The sequence below is a fragment of the Balaenoptera borealis genome, assembly GCF_965194805.1.
Source record: "Balaenoptera borealis genome assembly, chromosome: 13".
Classification (NCBI taxonomy): Eukaryota; Metazoa; Chordata; class Mammalia; order Artiodactyla; family Balaenopteridae; genus Balaenoptera; species Balaenoptera borealis.
Genome location: NC_138870.1, coordinates 98,282,172 through 98,295,553, shown reverse-complemented (window position 1 = coordinate 98,295,553; position 13,382 = coordinate 98,282,172). Strand labels below are relative to the sequence as shown.

The 13,382-nt window shown below is 37.5% G+C and overlaps 2 protein-coding genes across 5 annotated transcripts in view; both read left to right on the top strand.

Annotated features, from left to right (window-relative positions):
- The window catches only part of ST13 (ST13 Hsp70 interacting protein), a 29,350-nt gene extending 20,432 nt beyond the window's left edge, over window positions 1-8,918 (top strand). Inside the window, exons 8-12 of the mRNA XM_082350119.1 lie at window positions 1,825-1,927; window positions 3,042-3,158; window positions 3,796-3,844; window positions 6,067-6,200; window positions 6,702-8,918. Coding sequence (XP_082206245.1) covers window positions 1,825-1,927; window positions 3,042-3,158; window positions 3,796-3,844; window positions 6,067-6,200; window positions 6,702-6,830 — 532 coding nt within the window. The 3' untranslated portion in view covers window positions 6,831-8,918. The remainder of the gene's footprint in view (window positions 1-1,824; window positions 1,928-3,041; window positions 3,159-3,795; window positions 3,845-6,066; window positions 6,201-6,701) is intronic.
- Window positions 8,919-12,163: 3,245 nt separating this feature from the next.
- SLC25A17 (solute carrier family 25 member 17) overlaps window positions 12,164-13,382 on the top strand; it is a 46,825-nt gene continuing 45,606 nt past the window's right edge. The window contains exon 1 of one of the 4 annotated variants that reach the window (XM_082350117.1): window positions 12,164-12,386. Coding sequence is in view for 2 of the 4 variants with exons in the window: in XM_082350115.1 (XP_082206241.1) it covers window positions 12,333-12,386 (54 nt within the window). In the remaining 2 variants the exon portion in view is untranslated. The remainder of the gene's footprint in view (window positions 12,387-13,382) is intronic. The other 3 variants (XM_082350115.1, XM_082350118.1, XM_082350116.1) reach the window with 3 other exon arrangements.

Sequence of the window (13,382 nt, the reverse complement as noted above, 5' to 3'; positions counted from 1 at the left end):
CCAAATGTAAGGTAAGGATTTTTCTCAGTTATCTCCAAGTAAAGAGAGTGGCTTTATATCAGTGTCTTACAAACTTTCTGTTATTTTCAGACTTTGTAACTTAACATTAAACAACCAATATATTATGGAAGAAGGAATATACTAGCTTCAGACTACTTCGGTCGCTGCTAGGTCACATGAACAGTCAGATAAGGGGGAAAATAAAGAGGTGAATTTAACCCCGATCAGTAATCAAACCTGGAAGCAAAACTTAATATACAGATGAGTCTTTGTGGTTTGGGATGAAATGTCCTGTGCTATTTACATCTTACATGGATTGAAAAGGTACTGTGCTTCAAGTGTGGATGGAGATGAAGATGAATATGCTTGGGACCAACTGTATTAGGTGACTTAAAAAGTAGCTCTAGTGATTATGAAGACATATGTCAAAGATATAGGTAAAAGATTGGAAAATTTGTATTAACGCTCTCTAAGTATATGAAAGGTCATGCATTGCTGTTGATTGTCTTGAGATCGACCCCATTAGTCTTTGAGCATTTCTTGGCCTTCTGGTATAAGAACTCATCTTGTACTTTAGCTTGGAATAGACCAAGGACTTCCCTGGTGGTCCAGTGGTAAAGAATCTGCATTCCAATGCAGGGGATGCAGGTTCGATCCCTGGTCAGGGAACTAAGATCCCACGTGCCACAACTAAGACCCGACGCAGCCAAAAAAGTAAATAAATAAAAAATAAATTAAAAAAATATATATATATAAAACATCAAAGAAAACCGTTTAAAAAAACAACTTGGAATAGACCATTTCTCCAGAAAATCTTGGTTTGTTTTAGTGGGGATTATTTTGTGGATACTGAAGTTTGGCCACTAGGTATGTTTATTGTTTCCAGGATATCGTCATTGTCATTTCAATTAGCAGTTAGAAAAAACATTTAAAAATAATGATTTTAGGGAAAGAAATAGAGAAATTTTGAGTTTGCACTGATATTCTCAATTAAAATTCAACATTAAATGTTTTCCATTTTGTATTTTAGACAGTATTCTCCTAGAAACATGCCTTAAAAATAATATACCCTTTAGGTAAAGTTTATTTTGCAGTTCTTTCTTATCCCTAGAATATGTCTCACTTAAGATATACAGTCAGCATACTGGTTTAAAAATTACTTGAATTAATTTTTCCTGTATGGTTTATGTTGTCAATGTGATAAATAATTAGCCTCTTTTTATTTCTGTTTGTATTCAGGGTTTGGGCTTGCTTTATTTCTGTCCTTTCTGATTTAATTTTCTTATTTGAGTATGTAAAACATTTGCATGTTTAAAGAGTCAAAACTGAGTTAATAGGTATACCCAGAGAAGTCTCATTTCCATTGCTATCTCCTCTACTCCATATTTACCTATCTCCACCAGCCTTTAGTTTCTGATCCATCCCATCTCTCCTTTTTAAATAAAATGTGCACACGTGTTGTTTTCTATCCCATATAGAAGGTAGCATGCTGAATACGCATCATGTTAACCCTGTTTTTAATGAGTTGAAAGTTGCGGCTCTACATAATTTTTTAAAATATCATAATACTGTGAATTAAAACAATTTTTTAAAAGCTTTTAAACATTTTTTAGTAGAACAGCTTCACAGTTACCATAGAGGAAATTTAAACTCCTAAATTTTTATAGAGTGGAACATACTAATTGAATTGGTTCATGAAAATTTGTAGTTGAATATCTAAACCTCTTCTGTAACAGTCCTTTTTTATAATAAGGAAGTAAGACACCATGCTACATAAGTGAATATGTGTAAAAGGCTCCAAAAATTACTTAAAATCTGTTTCAGACTTTTGGGCCATTGGGAAGAAGCTGCCCATGATCTTGCCCTTGCCTGTAAGCTGGATTATGATGAAGATGCTAGTGCAATGCTGAAAGAAGTTCAACCAAGGGTATGGTAAAGTAGAGAAGGGAAAAGTCATTACTAATTGGCTCTAGTACTTAACACCCTAGCAGTAAATTAACTGCAAAGCAGATGCAAAGAAACAATCTTTGGAAGTTATATAATCTGTAATCACTTAAATTTGTGTTGAACTCAGGAAATCTCATTGGGTTTTCATGCTTTAATTTCTCATGCAGTATTACAGCAAGCTATGTTATTTTGTTTGCAAGCCTGCAAAATTATAACCAGAAGGTTAGAAATGGAAAAGGGGCATCAAGTTTACAGCAAAAGAACAAATAGAAAATTTATAAAATGCATCCCAAGATTGAGTCTGGTTTGTCCTTATTTCTATCTAAACTTGTTAGTTAAAACAACTTAGTGCGTTTACATGGTAAATCCTTCAGCTTTGTGGAAAGTTCAAGAATTTACTATCAGAGGCTTTAAGATGGTGGAAGTTTTATTGAATTTAATCTATCAGATGATTTGATTTTCTTTCTTTTTGTAACAGGGCTAACTCAGCAAGGTTATCGGATGAGATATTCTAGAACACAAGGTTCTTAAAAAATAATCATAAACAAGCTAAAATAATGGTTGAATATGAATCTCTTACGTTTATATTATTCTGTGAATAAATACTAGATTCCAAATATTTGGCATGGACTATGTACTAGTGCCTGGTACATATTTTCTCTTGATTCTTATAGTTAAGACTAACATACTTCTCCCTGCCCCCTCATTTTATTGATGAGGAAAACTTCAGTATAGTTAGACTGTGGGAAGTAACTGGTATGTGTGTTCCCAATCTCTGCCTTCCCATGGCAGGTATCAGGCAAAAATTGTCATGCAATTTGACATCTATTTGTCATCCTTGCACTAGGTAATTGTTTGAAATTAACATTTTTCTCTAACTTCAAATCCCAGCCTCTTTTCTTTGTTTCACAGTGGACTTGTTAAAGCCTGAGATAGGTCTTTTTCTATAGGGTAAATCTAACCCATTTTTCACAACTATGTGTTGAATTAAATCTCTCCACAAAGAAAAGTAATTCTTTAACAAAACCATTGATTTGTGCTGACCTTATTCAACTTTCAGAGAATAAATTTTTCTGTGGCTGTTTCTTCCCTAGGCCCAGAAAATTGCTGAACATCGGAGAAAGTATGAGCGAAAACGTGAAGAGCGAGAGATCAAAGAAAGAATAGAAAGGGTCAAAAAGGCTCGGGAAGAACATGAGAGAGCCCAGAGGGTAAGGTTTCTATACTTAAACCATTAAAGCGAAATATAGTAGATCAGACTTTTTTGGATATCATTCTAATTCCTGGCTCTTCCTAAATAAAAAGAGCTGGCTGCAGTTCTGTAGGATAGTGATACTACTTAAAGGAAGTTTTCCTTCCCTTCGTTGCTTAGTCTTCAAATTCTTAAGTGAGTTGTATAGCACCAATTTATATCCTTGTTTGTGTTCTCCTAAAATCGACTTTTTCCTGATTAAGTAATTAATTTAAAACTTGGCAGTATTATTTGCTTTCTTTAGGATGCAAGCCCTGATATTTTAAGTTTTATGATTACTTCCGTTTTAATAGTGGATTGATAGCTATTTAAAATTGACTCTAGTTATTTTTTAGTTTTAGTTACAAATCAAAAATATTACTTGAAATCATTACCAAAAGTAATACTTAACTCATTGAGAATCCAATTGAAAATTGTTTTTTTGGGAGATGGGGTGTCTCCTTTAGTCCAACATTGCCATTTGAAACTTGTCATTCTTGTAAGTCCTCTAACTAGCTTATTTTACAGTTTTTTCATGGTTTTGCATGGATAAGGTAGGCGTGGACAGCAGACTTCCCCCTTCTTGTTATATAATTTATTTCCTTTTTGTATTAAAGGAGGAAGAAGCCAGACGACAATCAGGAGCTCAGTATGGCTCTTTTCCAGGTATTTTGAAAGAAAAATTAAAACTCTTAATATTGTAAATAATTGGGTAATATTCTGATTTGGAGGCTCAGGTATGTATATTGTATTTTGTACCATTAGTCCCTGGAACACTGAGTCTTTAGAATGTCAGCCTCTAGAAAGTTTCATTCTCGTTAAAAATTTTGTTAGTGGAAATACAGTACATTATTTTCCTCATATTCTGAGCAGTATACTTTTTAAAAATAGATAAAATTTACTGAGGTCTGAGCATTGTATTTTATTAAAAGACTTTAAGAATTTATTATGATGTAAGTATTAATTAGAGTGTTCCTAAATGGCCGTAATGGAATTTTGTTCTATTATACATTGATATTCATGAGGATACTAGGTAAAAGCATGGAATCATTAAGCACAAAAAGTTCTGCATCCAGTGTAAAATTAATATATCAACACATTCTTCCCTTTCTTGCAAATGTCAAGTGATCAGAAATTACTAGTGAGGCAAAGCCTTGAATGATAGCAGAGGCCTATGCGATACAGGTAGAAGAGCTGTTAAAAAGGCACTCAAAAAAAAAAAAAAAAAGGCCGTTAAAAAAAAAAAAAAGGAAGGAGCATACATTGGGGATGACTTGGAGAAAAAGCAAGAAAATAAATTTTAGCTCATAGCTTACTTTCTGTTTATAATATCTTATATCAGGTACCTTTGTTTTAGAAAATGACCACTAATGTGGACTAGTACTAGAGAGAATTTTTTGTTATGTGGGTTTTATTATATGGATTTGACAAGCAGACTGGCTAACTATTGTTGCCTTGGGTCACTTTTTGTAGAAAGTAGTTTTAAAAAGTCAGCAGTAGCATAAGAAGCTAGAAGTTGTTTTCAGCCCCCGATTAGATCTCCTTATCTGTGATTGTTAGTTATTTATGGGCACGTTTGTATTGTTGAGACAGATGGAAATCACTGTGTTATAGGTGTTTCTTCTTTATGATAGCTTTATTTGTAATGACCCTTGATCTGTAGATTAATATTACCTCTATTTCTTTTTAGGATGTCCCTATATTGGTGTTAATTGTGATTTTAGAATATCTCCACTGGACATAAAGGTTTATGATAGTGAAAAACTGAGTAGAAAAGTTTGAGTTTGTAATCTAAAAATTTACTGGGAGAATTAAACTTTTTTACTAGAGCATTGTTTTCAGTGTAAAAAAGAAACACCAGGACTGCTTGTTAAAAATGCAGATTTTCAGTTTTACTTTCAGAAATTTTGAGGCAGTTCAGGGTGGAGATTAAAATCCATAGCTTTTTTTTTTTTTTTTAAATTTTGGCTGAGTCCTGCAGCTTGCAGGATCTCAGTTCCCCGACCAGGGATTGAACCTGGCTTGAGGCAGTGAAAAGCACCGAATCCTAATGACTAGACCACCAGGGGACTCCCAAAAATCCACAGCTTTTTATAATAAGCATTTCAGGTAGTTCTTGAAGGAAGCAGTTAGCTTAGGGGAATATAGTTTTTGGGGGGAAAAAAAACTAAACTCTTATGAATTTAAATAGAAACAGACAAATAATATTAAAGAATGAGAAGATAAGATATGAGGTGACTTACGAGACTTCTTAATTTTATAATTCCAAGGGACTGTTAGTTTTCTCTCTGAGGTAAGACTAGTTTTCTTTTTTCTTTTTTCTTTTTTTTATTAAACATACACTTTTTTTTTTTTTTTAATTTTATTTTATTTATTTTTGGCTGTGTTGGGTCTTCGTTTCTGTGCGTGGGCTTTCTCTAGCTGTGGCAAGCGGGGGCCACTCTTCATCGCGGTGCGCGGGCCTCTCACTATCGCGGCCTCTCTTGTTGCGGAGCACAGGCTCCAGACGCGCAGGCTCAGTAGTTGTGGCTCACGGGCCCAGTTGCTCCGTGGCATTTGGGATCTTCCCAGACCAGGGCTCGAACCCGTGTCCCCTGCATTAGCAGGCAGATTCTCAACCACTGCGCCACCAGGGAAGCCAACTAGTTTTCTTTTTAAAGTCTTGTTACTAGGAAAAAAAATATTTACAGCCTTATTTTTAAATAATTAATGTTAAAAAATTGTCTCTTGTTACATCCAGTTAGAATGTTCAGACTACTTTGTGTTCAGTAGCACCTTTGTTCTTTGTGCATGCACATGTGTTATTTTAATCAGGAGGAAATAGTGTACTTTCAGACTGCTTGGGAATATGCTTGGTGTCTATACAGATCTTTCATTTATTCCTGTAGGTGGCTTTCCTGGCGGAATGCCTGGTAATTTTCCTGGAGGAATGCCTGGAATGGGAGGGGGCATGCCTGGAATGGCAGGAATGCCTGGGCTCAGTGAAATTCTTAGTGATCCAGAGGTTCTTGCAGCCATGCAGGTAAGACTTGGAAGAACAGAGTTGGACTTTATATCACTGAGGCATTTCTTTCATAGTTCTCTGTGGAGACAGGTTAAGGTTACTCTGTTAGCCACATTTTATTGAGCTGAATTACCAAATAGCTTATTATGCAGTTGTGACATTCATATTCTTTTTTTCAGAATGAGTAGCTTAAGTTTTTAAAAGTGGTTTATAGGGAAATACTCTGTAATAGTTGATAATTACATCCCGTTGTCCTTTTCTTTGTATCAAAATTGTATATCTTTTTTTTCATTGTCTGAAGTGACATTGAGTTGGACTTGGAAGTACACATTAATAATATTTACGCTTCAGGGACTTGTCCAAACCTGAGTTGACTTAGCCATGACAAAATTTAAAGGTCTGAATAAAGAGATAGGATTTAGGATAACAAAATTGATAACCCATAGGACATTTTTTTAATACTAAACATATATATATATGTGTGTATATATATATACACACACACCCCTTTCTTTGCAGGATCCAGAAGTTATGGTGGCCTTCCAGGATGTGGCTCAGAACCCGGCAAATATGTCAAAATATCAGAGCAACCCAAAGGTTATGAATCTCATCAGTAAATTGTCGGCCAAATTTGGAGGTCAAGCATAATGCCCTTCTGACAAAGCCCCTGCTGAAGAAAAAGCAACTTACATCACCTAATGGATGTCGCAATAATACAAACCAGTGTACCTCTGATCTTCTCATGAAGAAAGCTGGGGTGCTTTGAAGATAATCCCTACCCCTCTGCTCCAAATGCAGCTGAAACATTTTATAGTGGTTTGCCATTAGGGTATTCATTCAGATAATGTTTTCTTACTAGAAATTTAAAACTTTAAACAATTTTTAAATCTTAAAAATATTTAAAACAAATTAAAAGGGTGTGTTAATCCCTACATTTTTCTTTACTAATCATTTTGGTTTTTTCCTTTGAATTAGTTAGGCAAGGAAGATACTTCAGTATGGAAGATTTATTCAAGTTTGAGTGAAATAAAGATTTATTAGTGGGAGGCAAATGTAACATTTAAATAGATAAAGTTTGAGTTGGATATATGGTCACTGAGGCATTTTGATTTGTCTTTTTAATTGCTTTATTATTTTTAATGATTTGCTTCCATGAAACTGTTGGGACCACCAGTATTGCAGTAGGACCTGGGTAGGGACTGGAAGTACTTGGCAGGGCAGCAGTAATCTTACTACATTTTATAGAATGTGTACCCTTGTGCAGATGTATTTAAATCTTACACTGTGGTGAAAGGATGATTTTTATACTGCTGCAGTAAAATTGGATTACTTAGCTCTGTTGTCTGATATCTAAAATAAATGTTTCACATTTCCACACAGGGGAAATAAGGGAATACTTTTCTTTTTGTATTTCTATGTTTAAAATGTTCTTTTCAGATCAGAAAATGCCCAGCTCTTTGTCTGCTTTCTACTTGTTTTCACATTTTTTTCATCTTACTCTTCTTGGGGTAAAGATGATGCTTTTTCACTAGCGTCATCACTGCTATCATCATTCACAGCATAATTATGCAAGCATATTTAGCGCTGGGTTTAATTTAATATGTAATACAAATAGTGGCTCTGTAGGGTAATACCCATAATAGCTGTAGTTTCTTGGCCAAGAGATTTCATATCTAAGTGTTAGATTTCCTCTTTGGTGAAAACATACCAAAAGATGTTGGAAGAAGGGATTCCCTTTGGTGTTTGGTCTCCTGCTTAGGAAATACCTATTGCAGTTAGAGTTTATCTTGTAGTATTAATTTTTGGAGAAGTTTGAATTAATTGATACACAAAGAGGGGAATCTAAATTCCTAATCCAGCATGAACTGAAAAAATTGATGAGATTCATGGTGGTTCTTTGTGGAGTTCTCAGCATTGTGAAGGATGCATTGTTCTATTCAGCTCTTAAGTACTGCACCCATGTGCCCACCTTTCCTTATTCCTTCCCTCTCCTCCAAGGATAAAGAAAATGATAAATTTTCTGTTGTACATCCAATTCTTATATTAAATGAGGCTAAGTCCAGGCACTGTACCAGGAATTGCTAGGTTTCTACTTATTTTTCAATGTAAAGTGCTAGTTTAAAAGCAATTTCAAGGGATGAGACCCTCTGTACTTTGCTTATTTGAAGAATCAATGGTAGGAGCAGTGAAGTAAATTCCATGGAATACATTTCTGAAATCATAAGTAAGTTGATTCAAGTTTTTACCCTTTGCTGTACGCAAGCAAATAGAAATGCATCTGTTAAGTGAGAAAAAGCTGTATGCTGATTATGCTTTTTAAACCCTTTAAAAATACTCAGCATATAAACTTGAGTTTGAGCTTGCTGGTGTTCTTTTTGTTAATATGTGTTCTCCTTTCTCAAAATTTCCAGTGTGTGCTGTAATTCAGGACCAGCTGCTTCTGGATTTTTCATTTGATTTACACATTACCTAAGTACATTCTAACATTGCACATATTACCATAAGTGGGTAAAAGTAAAATTGGTCTGAAAATGTATCCTGTGCTTTTTAGACTTTTAAGTTAATACAAGTACATCTTCATTTTTGTAGAAACTGAACATTTCTAAACCAGAAATGTTCTGTTCTTGTGCCAATGATGCTATATGAAGGAAAACTAAAGGACTTTTTTTCTGCTTAAAAATATATAGTTATTGGATATTTCTAGCTACGTTAAAAATAAAGTGTGGCTTCAGACTGGATATTGACTCTTCCCACCACCACTCCCCTTTTTTTCAGCACATGTTCTATTTGTTTTATGTCTCTATCACTAATCCTAAGGTATTTACTAAGCACAGTAGACTTCAGATTATACAGTGTTAACAAGGACCCCTAAAAATATATTAGCTTAAGTAAAACAGAGCTTTACATTTCTTCAGGTCACAGTTCAGAGGTAAGCACTTGTGCCGTATTCAGAAGGGAGCTTCCATTGCTGTGTTCAAAGGTGCTTGCTCTGGTGCTCATCTAGCCCAAAAAAACTGGAGAAGGCACCAGGGAAGTGTATGCTGAGATACTGATGCTAATCCATGGACGTAACATTCTGTCCTCATATCCCATTGGTCATTTTTGTTTTGTCTTGAGACAATATTGAGCTCCAAGTAAGCCTAGAAAATATTCCATAGCTGTGTGGTCATGTACCCAACAAAAATAATTACTACTACAGAGAAATGGAGAAAAGACCCAGAGTAACAACTAGCAATCTGCCACACTAGGAAATACTGGCCTAATGGGATAAGGGAGAAGCAGTATTTTAGAGATTTGCTCATATCTAAAATTAATGCACCCAAGTAGGCACATACATCAGGTGAGTAGTACTTAATCTGTGCCAAGCACTTTTATTCTGCAAGTATTGACTTGATTCTGGTAATGACCACAAGAGTGAGTACTCCTCCCCATTTTATATAGATGAGGAAACTGAAGCACTTAGGTAAATTGTCCAAGATAACATAGTTGTTGATTTGTGGAGCTGAGATTCTCATCAGGCGTGTGGCTTCAAATGCCTTGTTCCTGAATTCTATGCTCTGCTGCCTCCCCTCTGTGTACTAGGTTGCTTCTTGCAGAATTGTTCATTTAAGAAATTGAAAACTAAATGTACACTTGAAGGGCATTAGTTAAATACGGCATATCATATCATTGGTGCTGATAATGCACCTCCACGGGGGTTTTTCCTAATAGAAGTCTGATGGCATAATTGTGCTATTAGTCCACTTGTGATGGGCCCAATTAGAGGGACAATAAAAAACTAGTTTTAAAAAGTTTGGTGCAGTAATTTTAAAAATTTAATATGTACCAATATTTACAACCAATAAAGCATACTTTGGAGTGCATATAGTTGGGGGGGGGGGCGTTCCCTAAAGTACATAGGAAAATATAGTTAAGGATAGCTGGTAAACGTCAAGAAGTCAAATCTAAACTGAGTAAGGCATGTCGTGTTGGCAGAAGTTTTAAAACTATGGATTCTAAGTATTAGGTGGAACCAGAGTAGTGAGGAGGTAAATAGAATTAGCATAAACTCGTGTGTAAGTGCTATGAAATTCTAGGTATCTGGTATATAATCAGGATGTCCTTAAGTAGTTCACTTGCAGATCACGACATTTTCAGGTTGCGGTGTAAGTAACCTGACCATATGGCAGTGTGTAAACAAATAGGAAGGTAATCAGTTATGGCTAGGTTATTTTTAACTATTTTGTAATAGTGGTATGGGTGTGAACAGAATGATGCTAAATTTTTAGTATACCGTTTATGTAGTGTGGGACTTAATGCTTACATAATTCAGGGAGCCCTCTTTAAGAAAAACAGTATATAATTAGGAATACTGAGATGTGAAAGTGAATGTTTAGAACGAGCAAAATGTTACACGATTTTTAGAAATTGGAAATATCTCAAACATCACAACTATAGAGAGAGTTCCATTTAATAAATGATATACCTATGGAATTGCTACATTTTCTGCTGCCTACTCTGATTATGTGACTTTTGTGTTTTCAATAGAATAGATAATTCCATCCTGATCAAAATATTTTTTGATAGCTGGGATGCAAAAGATTTCACACAGATGGACGTGCTGTCTGCTCTAGGTCATACCTGACAAATGGGAATTCTGAAAAATAGTGTTCAATTACCATCATAAAGGGAAAGTATTTGTAAAGTGTGTTTATAAATCTGTATGCTACATAATCCAGTTTTTTTTTTTGAGAGAGCTTCCAATTTAAGTAGGAGTCTGTGAGAACTGAGTCCTCTGGTTAAATTTTACAGTGGACAAGCTTCTATGTTCCACTGCCAGAATCCTATCTTCATTTGACTTTGGACCTGCACCTCATGTCATGACCTTAGGGAGTGGTGGGAGTATTCCTGGAAGCGATTCCTAAAATAGGACATCTAGCAGTACCTTGTATTAATACATATAAATATCTCTAAATCCAACTGTGTGCCCAAACTTGCTTTTAACTTAGCTGTCGTCACTGTAGCACCACTGTAAATGAAAGGGAGTTTAAGTGGAAAGGGATCTTAACCAATAGCAATTAAAATATTTTCTGCAAATTTTGTGAAAACATGACCAGGTAAACATTGTTGGGGCCCTCTCCTGGGAGTAAATGTGATAAAGGGCGTAAAGCACTGGGCCTGGCTGTAGCAAGCAGTCAAGGACTATCAGCAAGGATATTATAAAAGTAAACTTACTGGTACTGAAACAGGCAGACGCACAAAGCTATGGTGCTCGAGTAATTGAGGTTGAAGTCCTGAAACCTGGTGTCTCTCAGTATTTTGTTGGTGAGGGGTAGAATGTTATTTTTCTAGTTCTGTGTAGTTTGAGTTTTCGCTTTGTAACATGGAAAATTTTTTTCTTCGTTATTTTATAAAGTACGTCTACGTGAATTAACTTTTCTAATCCTCACGGTATTAACACTTGTCATTCCACAAAGGAGGAAACCAAGAGGTCAAATGATTTTCCTGTGTGCCTACTAGTTTGTTCCCACCTCCATCTGATCATTTTGATTTCCTGAAGCTCAAGTTCTCTTCCCACCAGGGTTTTTCAGAGGGGAGAACCTTGCCCAATCAACATTTATTTCCTCTTGACCAGAATGTGATTAAAAATACTAGCAAGAGAAAATACGAGTAAAGTCTCAAAAGAGAAACAGGAAGATGAGTCCCCCATCTTGCTTGTCTCCATCTTGTCTTATGGAGAGAAGTGGAGAAAAAGGAGGCTGTCCAGGTTTTCTTAAGTCTCCAGTGTTGGCAGTAGGTGTGAAGTACGACCGGCCAGGTGCCGAGAATGTAGGGGAAGTCGGAGCTGACCCACCCCGTACTGAATTTCGGCACGACCCACCGCTCCGCGTGGTAGGGGCAGCACCGTGCTGCCCCGCCCCGCGCAAGGCCCGGGGACCAATCAGAGGCAAGGGGGCGTTCCCAGTCCCGTCTTTCCCTCTTCCCTCCCCTGCGGCCTCCGGCCGGGAGATAGGGCGGCCGCCCTATGACCCGGAAGTAGTTCTGGAGGAGGTGGGCCTGAGGGGTTGGAGCTGGTGACGTTACCGTCCGGGGCTCCGGCGCTTGTTACTCCGTTCGGCTGTTTGCGGCTCCTGCGAGAAAACTGTGGCCAGGTCTGCGGGAACCGCACCTATGGCTTCCGTGCTGTCCTACGAAAGCCTGGTCCACGCCGTGGCGGGAGCCGTGGTGAGGCGGGGTCTTTATGCCCGGGCCACTGCGGGGTGTGGGGCTTTTCTGGGGCCAGACCGGGATATGGCTGGGGGATGGGGATGAGAAGGAGTTCGTATCGTGACCGGGACGTAGAGGAACGGAGCATGGGCGAAATGTTGCTGGAAGAATTTGGGGCGAGGCCCGACACTCACCCTCCGCGCTTGGCTACCGCTTTGACCTCTTACAGAATATCTGGGATGTAGGCAGCGGTGGTCCCACACCGCCACAGGGAGTCAGGAAGAAGATAATTGCTGTTTTCTTTGCCTTCTGAAATTTAAAGGGCAGTCGTCCCCCTAACCCACCCCACCGCACGCACAAACTTTGTCTGACTAGGCCAGAGGAAAACCTAGGTGTGAAGCTGTGTTGCTGAATCACATTCTTAACTACAGACTGTTTTCACACACTTGCTGCAGACAAGTGGCAGTACCTAGCAGGGATATCTCTGGCCAATATCATTGGCAGGAGAAGATACTTTTTTTTTTTTTAAATTAAATCAAGATCAGAGTCGCTGTCTACCACAGATGTGGTTTACTATGAGGAATGTGCTTGGTTCTTGGGCTTCTGGATCTCTCACTTCCATTTGACACCACTCCCTTTTCCCTGAAACTTTCCACTCTTGGTTTGAGTAGCTTCCTCTCTGGTTCTCATCCTGACTCTCTGCCTGCCCTTTCTCACCATCCTTCTCTAGCTGTCAACACACACGTGGAGTCACTGGTACTTCAGAGGAATATCACTGACTGAGTCCTCTTCTCCTAGGCCCCCCAAACTGCACTGAGAGCTCATGTTCTGTGTAGGCTAATGGAAGTTGAACCCCAACTCCATCACTTGTTAGATAGGTGGCTTGTAAACCTCACTTTCCTAATCTGTAAAGTGGGGGTATTGACACCTACCTCACAGAGTTGTTACGTGAATTAGATGACACAGTAGTTCATGGAAGTGCCTGATTCAGGAGTCCTGGTTCATTCAGTTAGA